The sequence below is a fragment of the Myripristis murdjan genome, chromosome 18 (genome assembly GCF_902150065.1).
Source record: "Myripristis murdjan chromosome 18, fMyrMur1.1, whole genome shotgun sequence".
In the NCBI taxonomy this organism is placed as follows: Eukaryota; Metazoa; Chordata; class Actinopteri; order Holocentriformes; family Holocentridae; genus Myripristis; species Myripristis murdjan.
In genome coordinates this window covers 10,939,032-10,966,178 of record NC_043997.1, presented here as the reverse complement: position 1 = coordinate 10,966,178, position 27,147 = coordinate 10,939,032, and the positions used below count along the sequence as shown (strand labels likewise).

The following is a 27,147-nucleotide window of genomic DNA, read 5'->3' as shown; positions in this document are numbered from 1 at the left end:
ATTTTTTTTTTTACCCACTGAAACTTTATACACAAGTTTAGGAAGGATGGCCTGTATTGTATCAAGTGACCGTAAACGCATCAATTGTCATCAGATCCATTGTTCAGATTTTTTTTTTTTTTTTTTTTTTTTTTTTTTTTTGCAGAAACTCCCCCTTTTCCCCCTAGAAAAAGCCAGAGTCTCATCACACTGAAGTAACCTAATTCCTGTGTGACCCGCCTCGGTTCACCTTTTCGCTAAACCAGTTTGACGCGTCGCTGTAGTAAAGGGAAGTGAAGGACTCTAACTTTGTAAATCCTGTTTCTGTTGTCGCATTGCAACTGAAACAGTTTTAGTAGGCTTTGTTTCTCTGATTCAGCACTGAGGTAGGCAGCCTGCACTCGTCGCATTGTGTTGTTGGCGTTTTGTTTAGTCAAACATGCTGTAGCGGCACAAAATATTCAGCTTTAGCCGGGATACGCGCCGTGTTCTTGTGTGGAGGCACAGCCAGGCCAAAGCCAATTCAGAAATAGCGCAATATAACGTTTCCTTGCTTTTCGGCACATGTACGTATCACACAGAAAGACATTAAACCTTTAAGAAATCGTTAGAAACCCGTCTTCAATTCGGCATACATTCAACACATCATGCATCTCTGTTGTCAATGAATTTCAAACTTTTGAAAGTAACTTCGCTTTTATTTGTAGGATTTTCTGTCATTGCCGTCAGAGTAAGTTAACGCTACCTAGTCTCACTCAGGTGGCAGGCAAAGAACCACGTAAAAAATTATAGAAAAAAGTGATGCTAGATGGCCCAGATGTGAGCCGAATTTACCAGTAGACTCTAAAGATTGTGAAAATAACGTGTTGCAAGACGTGTACTTAATGAGCAAGGATACATTAAATATGCGAGAAATCTGAATGGGATTCGGTGTGACCGTCTCTCCACAACTTCTGGCAGCATGCTCCAGGTGATTAAAAATGTCACTGTGCCGAAAAGACCACAAAGCCTACTTGGCACGCCAGGGTTTCACATGTATTCGTGAGTAAAATTGTCCTGTGTGTTTTGGTTGTGTCATCACTTTGAATCGTGTAAAACTGATTGCTCCTACTTCTCATCCTGTAGCCTTTTTCATCATGAACATGTTCAGGAGAGATAAAGGCTCAGCAGCACCAACCCCAGTGGTCCCACCTAGACCCAGCACGGAGGTACGGTGCTTGTGTGTGTGCGCATGCTTATTTGTGTATATGTCTTTGTGTCACTAACTGAGGCTTTATTCATCACTAGGAGTTGGACAACCCCGTCAGACACAGCCTGAACAAAGCGGATGCAGCAATTAGACCTGTGCCACAGGTGAATGTGGTTCATGTAATCACATATAAACACATACACACTCAGTGGCCACTTTATTGAGTCGACCTGCACAATCTAATACAGGGGTGTCCAGTCATGTGCCATGGAGGGCCAAGAGGCTGCAGGTTTTCATTCCAACTGAAAACTCCACCAGGTGATTTCACTGATTAGTTCCTCCTCTCTGGTACAAAGTGAGGTGATCAGTGAAGTCACCTGGTGGAGTTTTTGGTTGGAATGGCCCCTTCACCATGGCACATGATTGGACACCCTTGATCTCATACAATTCATTACAACTGTTTCGCCATAAAATTTACCTTTCTAATGCCTGTAATGCTCAGGTTTTCTCTTTGTCACAGTAATAGAGGTGCTCATTCAATTCTGTGTTTGGCATTGAGCTCATAGTTAGTGCTGCTGTTGTACTGGATTGCATTTTATTGAAAGGTGTTTTCAATATTTTGTCCCCCTCATGTATATAAATTGGGAGGACAAAAAATTAGAAACACCTAAATTTAATGTGGTCCAGTACAAGACCTCTGCAAACTAAAACCTCAATAATAAACGTAGAATTAAATTTCCACAATGTCAACAAAAGCTGCATTAGATTGTACAGGTGGAGCTGGACACTGAGTGTAATTCATCACACTTTCTCTTTTTGACTCCAATGTTTATTGTAGGACAATAACAATGAGGTCACCAGCGAGTCTCTCCCCAAAGCCAAGGTGAGATATCAAGCAAATGCATTTCAGCAAAGAGCATAGCTTCTTTCCCAGGTTTTAGATATGAAATTAGAAAGAAAAATGTCACTCTAGCTTAACAATGTCATCAGGATTTTTTAATACTGCACATGGAGCCCTCACATCTTCATACAGTAAAACATACTGTCATTCTCAATGAGATCACTAACTGAACATACTCTATATTCTTCACTTATGTTTCTACACCTACCTACTTCAGTGGCCATAGACAATATATCACATTACCCCTGTCTATATTTCGTCTTATATTGCACATTGCCCTCATCTATGCGCATTGCCCTCATCTATGCACATTGTATACATCGATGCACACTGGTTTTATTGGTTTTTTGCACATTGTTTTTTTTGCACATTGGTACTTAGATCTTTAGATCTTGAGGGTCATCTTTTATTCTTTATTTTTGATTTACTTATTCTTTATTTTTGATTTACTTAATCTTGTACTCTGTGGATACTGCTGAAAACTGTGAATTTCCTTCGGGATGAATAAAGTATCTATCTATCTATCTATTTCACACAGCATATAATGTTAAGTCATTTTCTCTGGGAACTCTAAAAAGTGTTTCTTTTGTTGGTGTAAATTAGGCTCAAATTTCCAGAAAAGTCATTGAAACCTTGGTGAAAAGTGTGTGAACGCTGCACCTTCTCAGCACTCTTGCTCAGACGGGCTTCATACGTTTGAACCCAGGTTTATTTTCAGCAGTGAGCACTGATCATATTTTATCATAAAGAATCTGTGCACTTGTGTTAACACCAGAGGACTGGGGTGATGGGTGTCGTGCAGAAGGTCAACCCGTTCAAGTCTACCTCCCAGGTGGGTGACCACGTGACACAAAATGATTACTATAATTGCAATTTCATCTTCATATATACTTCATATAAAGTCAGACATGACTATGACTGTTTTTTTCTTTTCTTTCAGGCACCCTCCACTGTCAACAAAGCTCCTTCTGAGTCACTGCAACAGGCTGCTGCCCCAGACTCCACACAGGTGGAGACAGATTTTTTTTGTTTCCTTCTTCTTTTTAAACTAATTGAACTCTGATTTCCCCTTTAACTTCTCTGTAATTCCGTATGCAGTATATACTCTGCCTTATAGGTGCAACACTTCATTGAAGCTACATCACACTTGCATTGTATACAAACTTCTGTTACTCTGCAGGACAGATTTGGCATTTAACATTTAGCCGATTTTAAAGTTGTAAACAGTGGCTTGCTGCATTAGAGAGTTACTCATTAATTTGGTATATTAAAGCTTTTATTTAGTAAAGGGAAGTATGATTAGTTGATTTTTGTGCTTCCCTCTTCCAGAATATGCCGTGGTGGTTCAGCTTGTGCCACTTGTAAAATCGGTTATCTGGTTTCATTTCTATCAAGCATGGCCTGATTGAATTGCATTGTTTCCAGTCTGCAGTGTGTTATCCACATGTTATGTTGCAAAATTTTCACATATCTACTTTCTGTGTTGAGCAATGTTAAAAAAAGAAAAGAAAGGAACGGCTCTATAAATTTAAAGTAACTACAGCGTTAAGGTACTAATCACCACATACCTTAACACGTTATGAACCATAGCTCTAATGAGCACATTGGCCTCAAATTGATAAAACCCATTTGTTTCTCAGAACCCTGGTATGCTGAAAGGGGTCATGCAGAAGGTCAACCCGTTCAAGTCCGCCTCACAGGTAAACACCGAGTTTTACATAACATGAAAAAGCCAGTTATTTTAAGTCAGTAACTTCCTTTTGGCAGGTAAAGGTGGCGACTCATCCGTTTTTTTCATGCAGGTCTCATCTGCAGACAGTCGAGCTGCTTCCTCGGAGTCACTGGAACAGGGAAGTGTTGCTGACTCTGCGCAGGTTCAGGTGAGGGAGGGATGAAGGAATGGAGAAATACTGCGGTCTTGGATTACATTCAGACAGCTGGTAGAAAGTGGCCTAGATCCAATGTGTTTTGTTTTGTTTTTTTCCACAGATCTGAATTTTTCTGCCAGTGTGAACAGCAAAAAAAGCTTTGAATGTGACATTTTCAATTCTGATGTTGGCCACTTTCATATGTGGTCCTAAATCAGTTATTTATCTCATTCCCGCTGACGCTGGGTGAACACTCAGATCCGAATTCATGTGTGTCCATTTCACTGAGCACGCTCAAATCAGTCAGGGGCCTGTACCATAAAGCTGGATAAACATACCCGGGGTTTCTCTTAGTTATCTGGCTTCACTTAACCAGACATCCGCAATCCTGATTTTCGGTGCCACAAAGCCGGTTATCAACTCGCTAACTGAACCCAGGCTTTTCCAATCTAGATCTGTGCGCGCTCACATAAAAAGGGCGGTGTTCACTGCATACGACCAATCATAGACATCGAAAAATCTACCCGAGCTGCATACTTTACGACAGAGGAGCAGACAATAGTCTTAAATAAATACGAGGAATATAAAACCATCATCCAGGCAAAAAGCAACACAGTTTCAGCTGCCAGGAGCCGCAAAGAATGCTGGCAAAAAATCTCAGACTGTGTCAGTGCATAAGTTAGTGGATTATAGTATTACTTCCCCACCATGATGGCATGAAATAATAACAATAATAATAATAATAATAATAATAAATTTAATTTATAACGCACTTTACATCAAATAAATGATCTCAAAGTGCAACAGTTACAATAGAAGAATAAAAAGTAAAAGAATAAAAGGTAAAAGCAAATGTCACAATATCACAATAAGAACAACCAAAATAAGTAGAGCAGTGAAGGTTACAAAACCATACTAAAACAACAACAACAAAAAAAAAAATTGTGTTTATGAAATTTGTCATTATGGCATGTGATTTCAGCCTTATTATTTCAGATGCAAATAAAAAATAAGTATAAAAACATACTTCAAAGTGGTCAGTACGCTTACTATATCTTATACATGTAGTATAAGTATATGTACATGTTGTAGGCTATATAGCCTACAACATGTACAAGGACTGTCTCATCAAATGGGCAGGCCATTTTCCAAGAGAGCTGATTGGTCAGTAGGTGGGGCTTTTCTACCTCCTGAGCTCTTATCGTGAACTTAACCTGCTCCGGAGCAGGTTAGGTGTTCAGCGTATGCTACCACGGCAACGTACCCCGATAATAAGTAAACCACCTTTATGGTACAGAAAACCCAGGGTTAACTCTGAAGTTACCTCACTATGCCGAAATCCAGCTTTATGATGCAGGCCCCAGAGCGTCTTCATCAGCAAAACAACATGGAGAGGTTTCATAGATAAGAGTAAAGATGTGTCAGTCAAAGCCCTCTTTTGCCCTCAGCCTGAACATCTGCCACAACACCACTGTTACCACAGCAAACAATTCAACAAGTGAATGCCTGCAGCACTGTTTTATTCATTGTGATGGTGGACTGCTGTGTCAATGATTTAAAAAAAAAAAAAAAAAAAAAAATTAATAAGCATATATGCCTGTTGTCATTGTGGACATGTGGGCTCACAGCAGACATCTGTTCACGTTGATGTCCGATAGCAGCCGCATATGCAGATCAATGTGAACAGCCAAGGCAAAAAGATCAGATCTGTGTGCACATGTAGTAACTTTATTGCTTAACAGGACATTTTGATTTGTTGGTTTTATTCGTTTTTAACCCTTTTATCTGGAAAAAAAAACCTCAGACTCATAGGAAGTGATGCATTTTTATCTTGTGCATCAGCGTGAACAGAGCCAACATGACACAAAACGAAGTGTCGTGCCTTTGTTTTCTGCTTGGCAACAAATCAACTGCTTTCAGGTCATTACATGTCTGATTTTTGCACTTCTCTAAAAATAGGTTTTTACCAAAATACAGTTAGATTTTCCACATTTGGAAACTGGAAATTATGTCAACACATGATAAAAGTACTGCAACACTAGCCACAGCGATGGAAAAATGAAATGCCATTTGTTCTGTCCATGCATTTTTGGGTATGTTTATATATTTTCATGTTTGATGGAGTATAGGCTCATTAATGTGATTGTTTGTGTTTCAGAACCCTGGGATGTTGAAAGGCGTCATACAGAAAGTAAACCCCTTCAAGTCAAGTTCTGCACAGGTGCTGTAGCCCTGTAAATTTAATATCTCATCCAGTGACCGCGCAAATAAGGAGAACATTTTCAATCAAGCTTTGTATGCAAGTTATTTGCCTTGTAAACCACAAGGCAAATTAACAGGAGCAGTGTGTTCCTGGCCAGTGATTAAAGACACAACTCTATACTCAAACCTTTTTTCTTGAACTGTGCCTGAAAGACATAATCCGGACTTAATCAGATCACGGGGGAAATCATAAATAAATAAATAAATAAATAAATTGGTAACTAGTAATTCACCAAATGCAATACTTATTTTTCATGTTCACTTGCCCCGCAGATTAAATCAGAATAATAAACTTTACTAAGACCTCTGAATCAGAAGTATGTTTAACATTTTTATCAAGAGAAGAAAAGAAAAACTCAATCAACATTCATAGGTCATGGAAAAGAAGGATTTTACATCTGATAGAGTTGGGGCCTTGTATTTGGCCTTGTATTTTTTATTTGACAAGAAAACGAATTTGACCTCAGCCCTGCTGTGTTCAAGGCCGACAATTCACAAACAGATCAGAAAATGGCATTTTTAAAACTTAAAACCCTGCCTTAAAAAGTTGCCCATATTCGGTCTGTAATGAAATGAAATCACTTGATGAGAAATTGCTCATCAGTGCAAAGTATTGAGTTCTATTTGTTTTCTCCCCTGTCTTGGCTGTAGGTGTCAAAGGAGGATCCTCAAAATGACTCTGCAGACCCACAAGAGGCTGGGAAACTTGAAGGCAAACAGGTACAACATGTCCAAGTTAAACTAATCCACCCATGATAAACTAATCCAGTGTTGACTCATGTTTGTCTAATGCACATTTTGTTATTTAGAACCCAGGGATGTTCGTAGGGATGATGCAGAAAGTCAACCCCTTCAAATCCTCCTCACAGCCACAGGTACCAAACATAACGCTGACGGCAGCACTAACAAGTGTTTTATCCCAAAACAAAATATCCACCATTTCGGGGGATTTGGATGATTGCAGGCCAAACAAAGACCTTTACATGTACAGTGGTAATCCCACAGTGACCTTCAGGTGGCATTTTCCCCCCTCAAAATGCACACATAATATTTTGCAATCAAATAATTCATAAGGCCTTGAAATTGTATCGACAATGTTACAGTATTGTGAAAAGACAGCATTGCTCAGTATATGCGAATAGTCGGTATACGCAAGGCATCACAAAGGGCTTCTGTCTTTAGTGATACTTTGGTTACTCTGATGTGTTACTTTTCATAATAGATAAAACACTATAACCTATTAAGTTATATTTTATGGAAGTAAAGCTGCAATGTAACAAAATACTTTCCCCAACACTGTAAGATCACAATAGTGATGTCTTGTGCCCTTTTTTGGAATGACAAAAAGACTCAACATTATATTCTCACATCATTGTTTTCTTTCTTTCTCCTTTCTCCTCCTTTGTCTTGTCTTGTCAGGACACTCGGTCCATACACAGCGATCTCTCCTCCAGTGGCGGAAGCTTGGCAGACAATAACAATGTGCCGGAGAAGCAGGTAGCTCTACGTGGCTGAACACTTGCAGAGCTGCAAAGTCTCTTTTCAGTGTCCAGACAGTGGACAAAATAATAGAAACACCTACGAGGCCTGTGAATATGTGGCACCTTATGTGGGATAGGGCCACCATTTGCTCATAGAAGTGCACAAGTCATGTGAGATATTGGACCTTGCTTTATGAACAGAGAGCCTCTAGATTGCCTCAATAAATACCATGTATCCCCAGGTGACCAAAGAATATTTGATACAGCTTGTAATGGATCCTAGAAATGGATAGAAAAAGATGTATTGTTGATTTTCCAGAACCCAGGGATGTTCAAAGGGATGATGCAGAAAGTAAATCCGTTCAAGTCTTCCACACAGGTACACTTAACAATATATATCACTGTCTACCTTGTGGCAAACCAGCTGAATGTACCTAATGTGTGAGCCGCTGTTTTCGCTTTTGGTTGGGACGCAGATGCCAAAGGAGGATTGTCAGACAGACTCTGCTGATCTCCAAACAGGCTCCTCGGTCAAGATGCAGGTACGAGTCGAGGTTGTGTTGATTGTCGGACAGATGAAGGTGTTGCCGATGCGTCAGAATTTATTAAAACGAGCCGGTGATGCACAACAACCTGTCTCAGCACTCTTGCATTCATTTGATTGCTTTTTTTTACCTGTTGTTTGGATTGTTGCCCATCTACAATTCAAATTGTGTACCAATAATGCCTTCAGTGTCATCAGTGCCATTTCCTCTCTGGATGTTGTCATATTCTGTATTTTTTAACTGATATTCTCAACAATTTTGAACTTCTTTTTCACCCACAATCTCTTCCCGCTTGCTGATCAGGACACCCAGTCGCTTCACAGTGACCACTCCTCCAGCTCTGGCAGCTTGGATGACAGCACCATAGACAGACATGTAAGATGTGAAAATGCATCTCTCCAAATGAAAACTGAGGGGTTTCTGTACTGTATCCACTTTGTGTCCACTTTTATGCATCGTCTTTTTTTTTTTTTTTTTTTCAGTAGCAAGAACAGTCTCAAATTGTGCATCATAAAACCAATTCCAATCTGTTTAGTGGGTTTGTCATCGCTGCACGGCCGAACCTTGTTCAAATCCACAAAACTTTATTTTAAATTGTAGTTGAGATCCCAAGCTTTCCAGAGATCCCAGTTATGTCCCGCAGAATTACAGGGAAATGTGAATTAAATGATTCACAAAACATCTAGACTATTTCTATTTGATGCCACGGTGCAGCCATAAAAGAATGGCCTCTTGGGTTTGAATATTTCATTCAATATAAGGTTGAACACAAGTTTGACGGCTCAGTGAAAGTATCACAACCAGCAGATCCAGATTATTTATCCGACATTGTTGTACAATATGGAAAAACACACTTTAAACTTACTTAGAAGAAATTTAAGGAGCGATAAGGGTTTAAGTGGTTAAAGAGTACTATTAATATTGACTTACTATTTTTGTACATGATGGTGTGTGTTGATTTTAAAGCTGCAGCAAGGCAAACTAACTCCACAACCTCTCTGCAGACGATTTGGTACGCCGACACTGAAGCCAGCTGTGAAGTGAAAAGCCAGCCACCTGTGGCAGAGAAGAAGAGATTTGGGGTAAGTAGAACATCCAAACAAGTCCAAAGGAACTGTTAAAGGAACAGTTCCTACTAAAACCAGTAACACTGTTTGAAACTTCAATTTACATTGCTTTTTCTGGTACTTTTTGCAGTTTTATATTTTTGTTTTTTCACATCTAGCTACAGCTACAATGGATTTTATAAAAGGGGAAGAAAATAACTGATCTAAAACAAAAGCAGTAGCTGTTATTTTTAGGTGCCGACACTGAAACATAACAGAGCAAGTGCTTTTTTGGCACACACACCAATTTGCAGCAATGTTAAACAAACATAAATTACAGGGAGAAATCCAGAATAGAAGAGGGAGAAAAAAAAAATCCCCCCCAAAACAACAAAATGACACCAGAGTCACAAAGCAAGTAACTATTCCCTGTTTTTAAAGTGAGGAAAAAAATGACAGTATGCCTTTACTTCCCTACAAGCACTACGTACATTTTGTGTGGTGATAGTTAGATGTTATATTAAAAATAAAAAGCTTTAAATCTATAAATGTATTTTTAACTGAACAATCTGCTTTTGCTGTCAGCTGTAGTTCTGTCAGAACAGGAGACAAATGCTCATGTAGTTTGTCTGTTCTATTATTCATGCAGTTACCACTCTTTAACTTTGGAGGGCAGAAAAGATTTCATGTATTTGTCTTCTTTCTACTCCAGACTTTCAGAATAAGGAGGATTCTCCCCGGTGCATTGTTCAGCTCTGGAACCAAGGTACCAGAAAACACATAATTACAAATGTAAAATTTATTCCAAAATCTTGTACATCCATTTTAATGTCTTTACATTCACTGATCAGTGTTTAAAAAAAACACCACCACACAAATTACATCCTTTGCGTGGGCAGTAAAGGACTGAAATTGCTGATAATTCCATGATTTTTCATGGTTTTATTTTTGCTTCACAGGACTCCACCAAAGCATCATCTGACTCTCAGCCCTCGCCTCAGGTTTGTTTCTTGCAGAATGTCTCCACCAAGACATTTAGTCTCAAATGCAGTCTTAAAATCTTGTTTTTTTTCCCCAAAACAAGAGGAAAAAATCTGCCATTTGGATGAAATAATCTGACTTGTTTCCAGTGCAGTTTCACTTGTTTCAGGGATTTTTTTGGGAGCATGTATAACTCGACCAAACCCACTTTGCAAGTCACATGTCAAAACCAGCTGTGGGGGGGGGTTAAAGTGTTGAGTAATAGTAGAAAAAATGTTAAGTAGCTGCAGTATGTGTTATTTCTGTGAGTGTTCAGAGTGTTATGTATTATTTCTATTCATACAAAGACACAGTAAAAAGAAGGATGAAAGTGCAGTCAAGTGTCACTCAGTGTACAAGTTTCAGTCACAAGGCAAAATCAGTTTTGTGAATTGTCAGGTGTTTGAAGGTGAGGCTGTCACTCGTGTAGTTGTAGTTGTCCAGGGACAGGTTTGTTGTTCAAATGGTAATTATACACAAACACACACACACAACTGGTTTATGAAGCTGAAGTTGCTTAATGGTTTGATGAAACCAATTTTGTCCAGTTTTTAACAACAAATTTCTGAATCACCCCATCACCAAGTGTGTAGTAGAAAACTTTTATCAGTATAGAAAATTTGGAGACCAGTTGAAGATAATAAAACCACAATATTAAAGACATAACTAGGCAACACCATAAAAATAAACCCTGTGAAACATGCAGGGGAAACTGTAGTCTCATCTAGTCAGTCCAATCTCCACACTTTGTTTTGGAGCTGTGTCTGTGCTGAACCCATATCTGGCTCGATTGTAATTCTTTAAACCAATCGTAACCATCCTTGGGTAGTGCTAATCTTAGGATGCAGCAACACTTGAAACGTAGTGTCAGGAGTTTGCAGAAGGGGAGGAGAATTGTGACTGAAACAGTCGGCCAGTGGCAGGCTTGTAGCCACAGTCGACATCCTGACGCACAGGTACGTCAGAGGTGGATATGACTAACTTAAACTCAGACAACCTTTCTGGCCTGACATCAGCTCTTCATCTTCTTAGAAAGCCAAACATGTTCTCTCAGCTAAGAGCTTATCCATATGGGAAAAATCTAGAAAATCTGTACTATTAGGGGAAAAGGGGGGCTTTTATTCAAGGACAGAATATCCAATTGAACTCTAAATCACATGTTACCCAAATGCAAAAATGTCCCTACACCTCACACTGAATAATGCACAGGTGTGGCCAACCCCATGTACCTGACTTACCGGAATTTTGCATGCTGGTGCACATTCAGGAAGTGATAATCCAAATTCAGAATATCCTGAAGATGGAGAGCAGTAACCCTGACTTTCCCACAGTAATAGTTACATTTTAGTTATCTCAATGTTTTACTGTAAGACAAATGGTTTGATTTCTACACAAAAACGACTGACAGACTAGTTTCTCTTTTTTTAATTGACTGAATAATATCTAATCACATAACCACTAGTGTTGGGACCCGTTTGGATTTTAACGATTCCGATTCCTTAACGATTCCGGTTCCTACCGGTTCCGATAACTGTTGCAAATATATACATTTTAGTATTTTTTTTTTTTAATGACACCATTATACTTAAGTTAAACAAGTAATAAACAACAAGCTGCTGCCAGCTTGAACAGATTGACTTGACTGTTGCTGCTGTTCTTACTCTTACCTGAACTTTCTCTAGAAAAATGTAACATTACATTAATGAACGATTAATTTAGAGCCAATTTAACAGCAGTTGTGTACGTTGTAACTAAGTACAGACAGATTTATGTTTGCTGATTTATGGTTCTAGTTAACTTTGTTCATATCAGACAAACGTCGTATCATTAGCATTCTAATGACAAAATAAACAGCAGGTAGGGTAGTGTAATGTAGTGTTAGTGTATGTTTGAGTTGTAGAACATAATAAATTATCTTGAAGGAGTAGATGTTTACCAGTAAGCTTGACTCCAATAATTTAACAATATGTTAAATTATTATTTGTTTTAAAAATGTAAATTACTTATCAAACAGACCTTACAATTCAACTACCAATGAATGAGCAGGAGTATGCCTGCGCTGCTGTAGCCTGGAAATTTTCTTTGCCTTTTGGTGGTGCCGGTGCAGTTGTTTTTCTAATTCCGCGATTCCGTGTTCACGGAAATTATAGGGCCGTAGTTAAGTTAAGTTGCGTTTTTTCTGGCTTTGACTTTGTTTGGTTACGCTGCGGGGGTGCACTCCTCCTCCTGCCTCGCTTGATAATGACGGTCCGATATTGTTCATAGCAGTGCAGTGGGGGCATATAAACCCCAGGCCTGCTCAGTCTTGTAGGTGACGTGACATCACCACAGTCGCTTCAGTGCACACAACTGAGCAAAATGAATGCGGATGAGAAATTCCAGGTATCATTATGGGAACCGGTTTTGCGAAAATGATGGATCCGGCTCCATTTCTTCAATTCAAAATTCAAAACCGGTTCTGAAAAAGTTCCGGTTTCCAACCCTAATAACCACGTGTCAGGTCTTGAAAACATATTTGAGCATGACAAGGAAACCAGTGACTGATAATTTGAAAAACATCAGTAGATGTTCATTTGATTGGAGAAATGTATCATTACCTTTCTTGCTTGGAGTGGGTAGGTTAGAAATCAAAGTGAGGCGATCAAAGTGCCTTCCATAGACATTTCAACGATGAAACAAGAGCTTTCTAATGCAGATGCCCTGCTGGGACTGCTGGAGGCGCTAAAGGAAAGATCGCGGCATCATCAAAGTTGACAAGTATCATCTAGCCAACAAGTCTGTGGAAACTCAGCGGCATACTTTATCATTTTACTTGTCACAATATTGTCCTCCAGTTAGATTCCTGGTAATTCTGCCAGTGCTTTTCCTGTTTGTCCTGTTTTCAGCGCTATTCCTATCATATCAAACCCCCGCCAGCTTCAGTAAACAAATACCAGCGGCTACCTTCAAGAGACTGAACTCATAGATTGACACGGAAATTTAATTTTCTCAAATTCATAACACATGAATACATACAGACGTCACATTTCTACAAAGGAGAAAGCCATTTTTTTATTGGAGTAAACTTGAGACTCAAACCACATAGGTCTTTACTTTAAGTTTGCTATCTTGAGCTGATCATCTGCATGTCTTTGAGTTGTGGGGCAAGGACAACGTTACCAATATGCACCATTCAGTACCTCATGAAAACTTCATTCTGGCATACAACTTTTACAGAGCACACTGCATAACCACTTTCACCAATGCAAGAATAATTTATAATAATAATAATAATAATAATAATAACAACCTGAGTGATTTGTGCTGGGAGCCACACTGTTCTACAATGCATGGCCCGGCTTGGACCCTTAGTAATAATATTAATAAACATCTTCGAGGTTCCAAAAGGGTTCCCAACAGCGTTTCAAGTAAGATTTTATGACCAAATATTAGCTGTTCATTGTATTTGACAAAGATGTGACAAATTTGTAAAGAAATGTGTAGCCGGTCAGGTTGTATTGACAGTGCACTGTACTTTAATTTCCTAGGAGGAGGCAGTAGAAGTCCAAGTGCTAGAGATGGCTGAAGTACCGGTGCCCAGTGAAGGAGCAGCTCTGGACCCTCTAGAAGTATGCTCACCTTATGATCTATAATCATATGTGTGTCAGATGGGTTTCCCTGTGTATTTTGTAAGAGATTTCCTCGCACATACAAAAGCTGTCAGCGTGATTTGGATGCTGTCCATTTTCAGGATGAAGATGGCCTTCTGTCATGGTGGAGAACAGTCGAGGGTATGTTTTGATATGCCAGATATTTAGTTTTGTGACTTTAGTTGATCTTCATCTGGCAGTTGTTCTTCCGTTGCATCTCTAACTCTGACATTTTGGTGTGTTTCTTAGGCTGGGATGAGTGGAATGAGTCAAACCAGGCAGAGGAGGCTGAAGTGTAAGTTCACATCCACTGAAGTTACTAAAAATACCTGTACAATTCACATTCCTTCAAGGCTTTTGAGGATTTTATTGTTCCATTTAAAGGGTAGTTTTTTTTTTGTTTTTTTTTTTTTTGGGGGGGGGGGGGTGCTATTGTAGTATGTATTTGTCTGTGGTGACTCTATCCTCCTGTTAACATTCTCACTGTACTCGATACCGGGTGGATGGTTCCAGTATCCATTCCTAATCACTTTTACTGGATTTGACAGTTACGTAGAATTGAAGAGGTGTGAGACAGCATTTCTTGAAGATATACCATGTGAACATGAGGCTGAATACCCAAACCAAGTCATATTTTTTGTTTATTTGAGCCAAGGTAACATGTCAGGTAACGCGACAGAAAATCATCAGAACAATAGTAAAACTAATTTCAGCCTATTGAGCTTAACTGGAGGAATACCTAAACAATGGTAGGGACCAATAGTTACCACTGGAGCAATCCAACCAGTATCAGGATAGCATCACCACTAAACTATTATTAAAATATTACTATTTTACTTAAATGGGTAAGTAAAATATCAGACTTTTTCCAAAATGGATGAACTCTGAAATCTTGTACCATCAAGGTGACAAGTGACCCATCTGATCACAATACCAGCCTTTATCAAGCAAAGGGTTGCTGAGTGTGTATGCTCCTCTTTGCTGCTTCACCCTCCTACGGTCCTTAACCTTTGCCTTCATTCCCTTGTTCCCCTGTCTCAGTGTGGTGGAGGCAGCAGCTGATCGTGTCTTCATGGCGGCTCGTCTCTTCGTCCGCCTGTTCAACCAGCGCGGCGCCTCTCTCCAGCAGCGCATCCTCGAGCTCCTGGCTGTGGCCGACTCAGCCGACGCGTTCCACAAGAAAACCGTCACGGCCAGCGTCGGCGGCGGGGTGGCCAGCGTCGCGGGGTCCGTCACCACCATCACGGGCCTGATCCTGGCCCCCTTCACCATGGGAACGTCGCTCATCGTCACGGCGGTCGGCATCGGCGTAGCGACAGCCGGAGGGGTGACATCGGCCTCAGCCAACATCACGGACACGGTCCATTCAAAGACGGACCGCAAAAAGGTGGAGAAGATGATCCAAGACTACCAGGAGGAGATAAATGACATCAAGGAGTGTCTGGAGTTTTTGCAGGTGAGAAAGGAGGCCGGTTGTCATCCTTTTTTTTTTTTTTTTTTTTTTTCACATACTGTGGACTAACTGCAGTGGGAGGAAAAGTTGACTTTGTGTTTACCAGCTGTAAACTAATCTGGATAGTGTCATGTACTTGTACAATGTCAGATACATAGTACAAGACGTTCAGTTGCATGCATTAATTGCAAACAAGTGGTTAAAACACACCCTCATTACATGTTCCTGTTACCTCCAAGTAGAGAAAATATACCCATATATATAATTGCTCATATATATTGTTAGTATATGGAGGCAGTGCAGTCTTGCATAGCTACATCAGCAGATCTTGATATCTTTTCTCTAAACTGAAGTCAAACTTGACTTAACCCATCTGTATCTTAACACATCTATCTATTCAACCTGATGCATCTGAAACAAGTCAGTGCATCCAATTGATAATGGCAGGTAGCTCGAATCACTGATTTGCCTTTCGAAACTTACTGAATCAGCTAAACTGAGCGCATGCTTACAAGCGACAAACAGCTGTTTTTGGGCATGTGCTCAGTCAGATTATGAAACTGCACTAGAATCAACTGAAAATAAAAGCGCAAGGTCTGTCTCGTTATCTCAGAAGTCATCTTGTAAGTGGTGGCCTGTTTGTTTTTCTTTCCTGGTTACCAGACCGCATTTTAATATGTCAGTCTGTGGTTTTCATTCCTGTGCCATTGTGGCCGACATTTTAATTCCCGTGAAATGCAATAGGCGAACATGAGTGTAAACTAGTATGCTCTCACACCTTGGTAACGCCTGATTAATTACCTCGGGTGAAGTGGCTGTTCTAGCAAGAATAAAATTGTCAGAAAAACTGAATCCTGGTCACTTTTTTTTTTTCTCTCTATGACAGTCGTTGGCGATTGAGAATATACAGACCAAATATTGCGTGTCTGAAGCTTCAGTGGAACACTGATCCTCAGCAACCTATGAGTCACATCCTAATGTGTTTTCTTCTTCCCTTCACACTCCCTGTCCCCTCATCCACCTAACAGGAGGGTATGGAGACCCTTGAGGAGTGGGACTTTGAGGCTTACTGTGAGAGCATCTCGAAAAAACACCTCAACCAGAACGTCAAGCACGTAATGAAGGAGGGTGGCCGTGCAGGCAAGGCTTTAATGATCAACACGGAGAGCCTGATCAACACTGTGCAGGTCCTCAGCGTGGCCGGCGGTGCCGCTAAAGCTGCCCAGGTGATGAGCGTCACCACCGGCGTCATGTCAGGTCTGTTTCTGGCTCTCGACGTCTTCTTCCTGGCAAAGGATTCCATGGAGCTGAAAAAGGGCGCCAGGACGGACTTCGCCGCCAAGATCCGAGATGTGTGTAAGGAACTGCAGGACGGTCTGCTGGAGCTGAACCGCATTAAAGAGGAGCTGCAGAAAACCATGGACGGGATAGAGGTGGAAGTGGAGGAGGAGGATGAGGAGGAGGATGAAGATGTGCTGGAGTGTGATCCTAAGAAACTTGCCGAGCTTGAAGAGTGAAAAGGGCAAGAAATGTGAAGGGACAGTGGTCAGGGGAAACTAAACCAAAGCTTCACCGCCTTCATCCTGCATCACAAAATCCCAGCAAGCCTCAGAAATGAAAAGAAAATCAAGTTATACATCTCATGAGTTTTTAATGTGATTCAGTAGTTTTGGGCAACACACAGGCCCAAACTGTCAGAAGTGCAATTTTAAGTAGCTGTTTTTTTAGATATATATATTGTATATATTTATAATATTTAATGTAGTTATTTTAGTTATGTCCTAAATTCTGTGTTGTATTGTCCTTTTATGTCATATGTATCTTAAATCACTTAATAGTTTCTTGGCAATAAAGAGGGTTTCTGATTGATATGTTGACTGCTCTTATATCTTACTACTGTTTCTGCACTGTGACACTATGAGCACAATACCTAACAAACAGCTAGAGGGAAAGAAGTGTTCTATTTAACCCTCATCCTACCAACATATTTAACAGACGACCCCAAATAAACCACTACTGTGAGAAACAAACATCATAACAAAATGTTTTATTTAGTTTCTTTGATTTTATATCATTTGAAAATGATTATTAAATCTATTAGGAAAGTTTTCAAATTGTGTATAACAAAAATATATACTGTAATACAAATTGCAGCTTTTATCCTAAGTACAATGTACATTAGTGCTTAACGGCTTATTTTCTATCCTTTGATTCTAGTATAATTTAGTTGTCAGTAATTTCAAGCAAACATTATGTGTTATATTTATATGGTGAATCCAACCTGGGTCTTTTTGACCCCAATGTAAAATAACTGAAAAAAAGCCAGACTACAACACTTTTTCATTTTATTTGTCTTTCAATACAAAAATAGATAGAGGCCCTGGTCTCAGTGCAACCCCCTGTCATAATAAAGGTGGAATAAATAAAATTTGGATTCTTCAGTTTGTATATAAAAACTGAAGGACGTTTGCATAGACCTTTATTTGGTTTATGTGATGCTCACGGCACACTGACATGTGACAGGAGGAGCAAACATTCACTACCTCGGTAAACATGAAAAACCAATAGCAAACAAGAACTCAATAAATAATTATCTCTCTCATTGTCCTTGTCATTTTTAAAAAACACAAATTAAAACAGAAAATGATATGAAGCCATTAGGACTGAAAAGTTGTGAAATATGACAAAAATACCACTGGTGTGGTTTGATTTCTGACAATTTTTACGATGAGAAAACAAATGGAAAAAAGCCTCTCAAATAAGTCGAGAGGTAACCCTGCCAGTCTGATTACCTTTAATTCTAACCTGTTTACTTGCATCTCAACCGTCCATCATGCCAGTAATACTTAATTTTACAAAGAGAAATGAATCCATTTTCCATGTCTGCTTATTCCTATACTGACTGATGATGGGAACAAGCCCTAGTCCCACATACACTGGGCTGACAGGCTTAATGTATTTAACATCTGTGCAGTACTGCACCACTGACAGGAGCCAAAGCGATTAATGAGCCGCCCTCATTAAAAGCCAATGGAAAATGGAAACCACCTCCAGAAAGTCCTGTCTGTTTATTCAAGTTAACTCCACATTAGGAACTACGGAAAGTCACAAAATTATTTTAGTTTAAACTAAAATGGCTTTGTGCACATGTAATGCATGCACGTAGTCTAGCTGTGGTCTCGACCTGAAAAGACCTGCGGTTCAAGAAGCAAAGTGGCTCATCATAGATCAACATGACAGGTGAAAAAAAAAAAAAGTATGTGACAGAGCGACTGCCAAGTAAAATGGGTGTGTGGTTTCATATTGCTATCATGCTGCAACTTACTACTTCTGTTACAAATAAGAAAACTAGAATTAAGGCAGCCAAAATAATTATTGAAACACATTTTTCAGCTGTATAGAACTTGATTTTACTTAAGAATTTTATTCCTGGCTCTTGAAAATTAAAGTGAATAATCTGCCTCATTTTTTTGGAGACGTTGCCAGTAGGAACGTCTGAGCAGGCAGGTTCTGTGTGACACTTCTCAAACAAATGAACAAAAAAAAAAAAGATCTTTAATTATGAATCACTCCCATTCACCCACTCCCAGCATATGTAGCAATCTGTATAGTCTTAAGAAGTGTGAGCGCTGACGTAGAAACTGGCTTGGCTGTCAGAATAAACAAGGGTGGGTGAGAGTGGGTGTCCAGCTTGGGTATGTCAAGTGGGGACCTCACATTTCTGAGCTTTTGTTTGTGTCTTGTTGAAAGTTTAACTTTAACACAATAGCAGTTTTGGTTAAAACACACTAAAAAGCAGATTGCATATGGATGACTGAATTAAATAAATTATTATATTTCATTAATAAAAAAAAAAAAAAAAGTAAGTGCATGCAACTATAAGGAAGTATGACTAAATAAACATAGCCACAAGTGGCTATCCACAGAGTCCAGGCACAATAGGCAATCCTGGACTTAATATGACCTTCAGAAGAATTTGAAAACATGCCACATGAATAAATCACCACATTGTTGGCATGTTTGATTAGGACATCCTTGGACTCAAAGTGCAGACCTTTGTATCCCCAGAGAGGGTGACTCACACAGTGAGTAAACAGTCAAAATGCTGATGATGTATTTCTGAACAAAATCATGCATCATTCAGCTAGTTTCAGGTGTATCGTCAAATGCTTTGGTTACGTTTAATCAAACATGTAGCGATACTGAAAATTTAAGATGCTCAGTATCACTGTGGCAAGAAGAAGTTACCTTTTTTGGCACTTAGACCCTACTTATAGATGATCTGGCATCATCCTCAGATGTAGAGAGCATCATCTCACCAGTCGCCTCAGAGTCTGATGTCGATGAGCTGCAGGCTCCCGCTCGCGTACAACAGCAGTCAGTGGGGCAATCATAAACGGCTTGAAAAACGAAGACACTGTTGCTTTTTGGTAAAAAATGGTCCCTAAACCAATCGGTAAATCAGCAAAACTGCTCAGTTTGGAACAGAACTACTTTATTTCACAAACCAAGCACCTCCTTATAAACTGTGAGCTTCCACACTTAAGCAAGACTCTGTCCAGCTGGCAGTCTAAAGCAAAAGCAGCAAAAAAAAAAAGTCTCAGATGAACGGCAGTGTCTAAGCCCATAACTGTGGGCTAAATGCTCGGTTAGCCATGCCTTTTTCAGCAGAACATTATGAGAGAGGTAAGAATATTCACAAATATTCCCGTTTTGGAAAAGCAACGTTACCTTGGTTTTTCAAAGCCACTTAAAGATCTGTTGTCGTCAAGCGAGAGCCTGCAGCACATCAATGTCAGGATCAATACTGAAGCAACTGGTGAAATAATGACCGTGTACATCTGACTAAATCTGTAACAGGGCCTCGCTTCTAAAATAGCGAACTTGGGCTAATGGGCTACTCCCACTGATGCCAAATGGAGCACAGCGTGAACAGGACACACGATTCTCAAATGAGTAATTTTTCATGAGCTGACCCAAGATCACTCTGCTGCAGGCTTGTGGTTCAGTTAAAAAGTCACACACTGATCCTATTCCTCTGCCGTAATCTGTCTTATCATCTCAAGTGTTTCGTGAAACTGTCACCACATTTTCTGGCATGTGAGAGACGCGGACTTAAACTCGAGTCTTCCTCATCCCTGAGGGGAATTTACGAAGAAAAAAAACCCTTCCTTACTGAATTTTGTTCCACAGCGAGATGTTGACCGACTGATAAACATCACAGCGAGTCTTGAAAATTGCTCAATAATGGACACCCTGGTTGATAAACTCTTACGAAATGGACCCTCAGTGACTTTTTGACTTTTTTTTAATATATGCCATATGTAATCAGACCTACAGAATGAATAGACAATGGTGTTTTTTACAGGAACTGAACATGTGACTTTGCATTTATGATCAGGGCCCACTGTCACAAGTAGACCATGGAAAGTATCTGTGTGCTTCATTTGTAAGTGCACAGGTGTAATGCAGTGGGAATCTGCTCCAGCAGGTTTGTTACTGTCAAGATGGTTGATTACGGGAATTGTGAGTATTTCCCCCAACGGAGTCCATAGTTAATTTTATTTACAGAGCACGTGAGCATTAGCAGCCCGTGAACATCTATCCTCTTGAGTCACACAGGCTGTTAACTGAACTCATGCAGAGACCAATCAAACAATGCAGCAGAAACAAACTAAATAGAAAAAATGACAATAAAAAGGCAAAAACTCTGTACCAGTACGGTCATATTGAACAGTCCCAGGTATTTACCACAAACATTCTCCATCTTAACTAGTCATTTAGTTTTGTATTCAATGTTAAAATCACATTCTTCTTGAAGTTTGGACACACCTTCTCATTTAATGTTTTTTCTTTATTTTCATGACTATTTACATTGTAGATTCTCATTGAATGCATCAAAACTATGAATGAACACATGGAATTATGTAGTAAACACTTTGGGCCCTATCTTGCGCCAGACTCCCTAAACCCGCTATTTGCGGATTTAGGATTTAGGAAGAGGCGTTCCCCCGTAAAATTGCTATCTTGTGCACCTCCCGCTATCCGCAAAACACCTCCGCTACCCGCTATATTATGTATAGGCGTGTTTTGGGCGTTACGCCAGTTAAACCAATCAGTATGCCAGGTGCCATTGCCTTTAAGGGCAGGATGCGCTATCCTAAATCCTAAATCCTAAACCCGCGATGGAGAGAGGGAGGTAGATTTTCTCAGGGCTTCTACTGAGGCTAAAGCAAGGTGGCTTTATATACATATTATATATTATATTATAGGCGAGTTAATTCGGGAGATGGAGCCACATGTGTCCAAGTGGACGTGTCACAAGGTTGTACTGATTGAGTAAAATCCCCGGGTCACACACCACACACAAGAGGCAGAGGTGGAACTATGTGTAAACTAATTTATTGACAAGGTAGATTGGGCAAATAAAATATTAAAATAATAATAAAAATATAGCACAGCTGCTGGCTTATGATAAAACAATAAAACGTGCTGGGGTAAGTGTCCAATTAAAACAGTCTTTCCTCTAAACACTCTATATGAGTAATATACTCAGTCCATTCCGGCGGCGTCCCGGTATCAGTCCGACCGTGTGCGTGGCGAGGCTCCGTCGGGGCGCGCATTGAAGCCGCCTGGGCGCGCTCTCCTAACAGCCCACACTTTAGAGATAGCGGATAGCGGGTGGTCCTGACCACCCGCTAACCGCTTTCCCTAAAGTGTGTGCGCAAGATAGCAACTTTAGGGATAGCGCATGAAACACGCCCACGACGCACCTCCAGGCGCAAATGATGCAGTCGGCATAACGGAGAGCGGGTAGCGGGTGGCGCAAGATACCGTTTAGGGATAGCGGAAGCTCCTAAATCCGCAATTTGCGGGTAGCGGGTAGTGGCAGCGGATAGCGGGTGGCACAAGATAGGGCCCAAAGTGTGAAATAACTCAAAACATGTTTTATATTTTAGATTTTTCAAAATAGCCACCCTCTGCTTTGATTAATGCTTTGCACACTCTTGGCATTCTCTCAATGAGCTTCATGAGGTAATCACCTGAAATGGTTTTCTAACATTCTTGAAGGAGTTCCCAGAGATGCTGAGCACTTGTTGGGCCTTTTGCCTTCACTCTGCAGTCCATCTCATCCCAAACCATCTCAGTTTGAACACATTCATCATTTCTTCCTTTTCACTAACAATACGCTTTTGTTTCTTTTGGTCAGACATAAACTAAAAGGGATGTTATTAACCTTTGACAATTTCGGAGGTAACTTCCTCCTTCCTCAAAGTCAGTTGATCAATTGGACGCTTTTTGAGGAAGGAGGAAGTTACCTCCAAAACTGTCAAAGGTAAATAACATCCCTTCCAAACCATCTCGATTGGGTTTAGGTTAGGTGACTGTGGAGGCTAGGTCATCGGGTGCAGCACTCCATCACTCTCCTTCTTGGTCAAATAGCCCTTACACAGCCTTGAGGTGTGTTTGGGGTCATTGTCCTGTTGAAAAATAAATGATGGTCCAACCGCGTCCCAAACCGGATGGGATGGCATGTCGCTGCAGGATGCTGTGGTAGCCATGCTGGTTCAGTGTACCTTCAATTTTGAATAAATCTCCAACAGTGTCACCAGCAAAGCACCCCCACACCATCACACCTCCTCCTCCATGCTTCATGGTGGGAACCATGCATATAGAGACCATCCGTTCACCTTTTCTGTGTCGAACAAAGACACGACGGGTGGAACCAAAAATCTCAAATTTGGATTCATCAGACCAAATCACAGATTTCCACTGGTCTAATGTCAATTCCTTGTGTTTCTTGGCCCAAACAAATCTCTTCTGCTTGTTGCTTTTCCTTAGTAGTGGTTTCTTAGCAGCTATTTGACCATAAAGGCCTGATTCACGCAGTATCCTCTGCACAGTTGATGTAGAGATGAGTCTGCCACTAGAACTCTGTATGGCATTTATCTGGGCTCTAATCTGAGGTGGTGTTAACTTGTGATTTCTGAGGCCAGTGACTCGGATGAACCTATCCTCAGCAGCAGAGGTGACTCTTGGTCTTCCTTTCCAGGGGCGGTCCTCATGTGAGTCAGTTTCATCGTAGCGCTTGATGGTTTATGTGACTGCACCTGGGCATGCATTCAAAGTTTTTGCAATTTTGCGGCCTGACTGACCTTCAGTTTTTAAGGTAATGATGGACTGTCGTTTCTCTTTACTTAGCTGATTGGTTTTTGTCATAATACGAATTCTAACAGTTGTCAAATAGGACTGTTGTAGCTGCGTACCAACCTGACTTCTGCACAACACAACTGATGGTCCCAACCCCAATAAGAAGGCAAGAAATTCCACAAATGATCCCTGACAAGGCACACCTGTGAAGTGAAAACCATTTCAGTTGACTACATCATAAAGCTCATTGAGAAAAGGCCAAGGGTTTGCAGCGCTCGGCCATGGAAACCCATGACGTGAAGCTCCCGGCACTTAGTTTTTGTGCTGATGTTGATGCCAGAGGAGGTTTGGAGCTCTGCAGTTATTGAGTCAGCAGAGCGTCGGCCACTTTTACACACTAAGCACCTCAGCGCTCAGCGACCCCGCTCTGTAACTTCATGTGGTCTGCCACTTGGTGGCTGAGGTACTGCGGTTCCTAAACTCTTCCACTTTGCAATCATACCAGTTACAGCTGATGGTGGAGTATCTATGAGGGAAGAAACTTCACCAACTGACTTGTTGCAGCGGTATCATCCTATTACATTACTATCACAGCACCACGATGAAATTCAGTGAGCTCTTTAGAACAAGCCATTCTTTCACAAATGTTTATAAAGGCAGACTGCACGGCTAGCTGCTTGATTTTATACATCTATGGCAAAGGGACTGTATTAAACAGCTGAGTTCAGTGACTAAGAGGTGTGTCAAAGTAAACAGTTGTAATGAATGAAAGAAAAACACAAGATGAAAGAAAGAGCAACATTACAGCATTCTGCTTCCTGGCAGCCCTTGTCATTTCCATGGTAACTGTAAACAGTTATGTCAGGTTTGAAGTCGAGCCATATTGATTGCCATTGCATCTGTTCCATTCCATGATTTCAGTTGCACTGGGTATGTTAGTGTCACTAAACCCAGTTATTTTATTGTATAATTCTTAGTGTGTAGATCACAGACAAAATAATATCCCTATCCATATATCCCTTTTTTGCTGTTAACAAGATATTCTAGTTTGTTCCCTACATCTCACAACCATTAAAAAAAAAAAAAAAAAAAAAAAAAAAAAAAAAACGTTTCATTTATACAGTTTGGTTTCATAGTTTTGCAAAAAGAGAGGTCAGAAAGATCTACGGTGCAAAAATGAATGTGTCTTAATTCTGAATTGAAATGAATATTAAAATGAGATGTTGGCAGCAGCGCAATACTTGTGGGGATATTACCTGTAAACATTAGCAGTGATAATTTGGCATAGTCATTTTTGGAGCACCAGTATTAGTAGCGGTAGTCGCTCTGTTTTGGATCTAATACAGGGTCTCTGTTAGACTCGGTGCTTCAATAGAGGAGAACAAACAAAACAGAGCAAACTGCATTGCCATGCATCAACATTGACGTCATTCCACTTGGGACAGGAGAAGTAAAACTGAGAAGTCATGTGGATGACAAACAGTGAACATTTACAACCCAACCCTTCTATAATGTGTCGATATTTCACAAACACTCTGGTACCTCATCTTCACTTGATAGTTGCAATTGGAAAGATGGAACTCATGGCACATAATGGCCATGCAGGCATTTACATAATGAACTACCAGGAATGAGAGAAGCATCAGGTGCTGTGCCAAGATGGGACAAACAAAAAGAAAGAGGAAGGAATGGAGGAAAAAAAAAAACTTTCATAACCCCTAAACACAGGCCACCAGTAAATTTCACAAACCAAATGACAAGTTGAACTTTCAGTGAAGGTAAAATTGCCCAAGATTATATCCATATTAAACACACACCTGTCAAATGGCAACTTGAGGAAGAAACTTGTTCAGTCTCTTGTTACACCTCACAACACGGATGTGATGAACTACTTTATTTGGTGCGCACGACAGTCAACAAGAGCTGTTTGTCTTGGGATGCTGAGAAGTTTCATTGTGTTTGTCTAAAGGGTGTGGGCACGTATCCTACGACCTCAGGGCTGTTTTAGAGCCGATGCTTATTGCTTTGGTACTTTTCAGTGTTTGCACATTTTCTTGAATCAACAAAAGGATGCAAACTGGTCTGACTTTCACAATTTCACATCTGCTTATACCTGGAAATTCTTACAAGATTACAGCGTTGACCTGTAGATGAGACAGAATTTATATGTGTGTTGGAGAGAGATGGGTGGGAGGCTTGGATGGCATCAGGTGCCGAACAAGAGACGATGACATATAAAGAAAAGAGTCAACGATTGAAATCTTAATTTAATTCTTGATTTAATTCCCGCAAAGTAGGTGTGTTCTTTATGTCCCAGTGATGTGGATGAACAAGTGAGGCTACATTTTTGTGGGTCCATGTTGTAACCTGTATTTAATATCCAGGGCAATGACATGAGTAGCATAACAAGTGAACCCATAACCTTTGCAAAAATTGAACCAAAATGATACGAAAAAGCTGCAGGAACACTGAAAGTATAACAATGAATAACATTTAATTAAAGAAAATTTTTAAGGAGGAGACCAAACCAACTAAAACCAACTAAAATGGCTGAAATGGAAGCAAATAAGGCATCAGAGACTGAAAGGCCAACATAACAAAAAAAAAAAAAAAAGAGAAAGAAAGAAAAGAAAGAAAGAAAGAAAGCTTAATTGGTCTACAGAAACAAACAGAAAAACAATACTAAGCTCCCTAACTGACTACAAAACAGGAGAAAAAAACGAGACTAGTTCAACCCGGCGCTTCTACCAACTAGTCAGCAAAGACAAAGGATAAAATAAACATGCATCAAGGTGCTTTCAGAGACACTGAATCTCAACAGCAGCGGCAGCAGCAGCCCAGCAAACTGCGCAGTGGCCAAATGGCAAGGAGCGCTGGTTCTGGGGGTTGATATAGAGCTCCACTGACTATCAAATGAAGTTCATGTGTGGGCGATCCACTCTGAGGAAGTCCTTGTGACTGGGACTTATTGTGTTTAGTTTATGTTTGTTTTTCAGACTCAGCACCTGTAAAGTAGATGTGCGTGTGCCTTATCACCTGCGGAAGATTGTGTTGATGGAAACGCCGGCCATAAGCATGCAAGCGAATCATTTTTTCTTTTTTTTTTTTTGTTCTTGTTGTTGTTGAGAGCTTAATGCAGCGTGCAGGTTTTATTCCTTCATACCATCCTGCTGCTTGACAATGCTGCTGCCAAGGGATTAAACTTAGATTCAACTGGCTAATGCAATGAATAAACACATTAATTGAGTAACGATAATAATAATAGCACAGGAAATAGCACAGTGCGCAGAGAAATTAGGGAGCTACAGCTGGATGAGAAAGTCATTCATGACCCAAGGGACATTGCAACAGCTTTGAACAACTATTTTATAGACTCTGTTAAAAACCTGACGCAAAGCTCCTGCCCTCAGATAGATCACCACCCACCACCAATGCCACTGAACAACGACGCACCATCTCTTAATTTGTGTGTAGTGTCACAGTCACAGGTTGATAAGGTTGTTAGTGGTCTTAAAAGCTCTAAAGCCAAAGATGCATTTAGTATGGATGTTACATTTTTGAAATATTACAAGGACTCCTTCATTGGACCCTTGACTACTATTATCAACAAATCCATACATGAA

At 40.3% G+C, this 27,147-nt stretch overlaps 1 protein-coding gene across 2 annotated transcripts; it reads left to right on the top strand.

Annotated features, from left to right (window-relative positions):
- The first annotated feature begins 182 nt into the window (after positions 1-182).
- Positions 183-17,242, top strand: LOC115376467 (uncharacterized). 2 transcript variants are annotated; one of them, XM_030076051.1, is made up of 23 exons: positions 183-365; positions 1,105-1,187; positions 1,267-1,332; positions 2,007-2,051; positions 2,845-2,901; positions 3,010-3,078; positions 3,710-3,769; positions 3,872-3,949; positions 6,096-6,158; positions 6,851-6,919; positions 7,009-7,074; positions 7,619-7,696; positions 8,000-8,059; positions 8,157-8,222; positions 8,529-8,600; positions 9,230-9,307; positions 9,984-10,037; positions 10,231-10,272; positions 13,819-13,899; positions 14,022-14,061; positions 14,170-14,215; positions 14,962-15,376; positions 16,402-17,242. In XM_030076051.1, exons 2-23 carry the CDS (start codon positions 1,116-1,118, stop codon positions 16,888-16,890), a joined length of 2,166 nt encoding a protein of 721 aa, XP_029931911.1. In that variant the 5' UTR covers positions 183-365; positions 1,105-1,115; the 3' UTR covers positions 16,891-17,242. The 2 variants fall into 2 exon arrangements, with proteins under 2 accessions (XP_029931911.1, XP_029931913.1); XM_030076053.1 differs by lacking the exon at positions 183-365 and adding an exon at positions 480-949.
- The last annotated feature ends 9,905 nt before the right edge of the window (positions 17,243-27,147 follow it).

Excerpts from the sequence above, each read along its gene's own strand:
- LOC115376467 (XM_030076051.1), top strand. The coding sequence starts at position 1,116 with ATGAACATGTTCAGGAGAGATAAAGGCTCAGCAGCACCAACCCCAGTG. Across the intron at positions 1,333-2,006 it reads CAATTAGACCTGTGCCACAG|GACAATAACAATGAGGTCAC; the intron begins GTGAATGTGGTT and ends TGTTTATTGTAG. Across the intron at positions 9,308-9,983 it reads CAGAGAAGAAGAGATTTGGG|ACTTTCAGAATAAGGAGGAT; the intron begins GTAAGTAGAACA and ends TTTCTACTCCAG.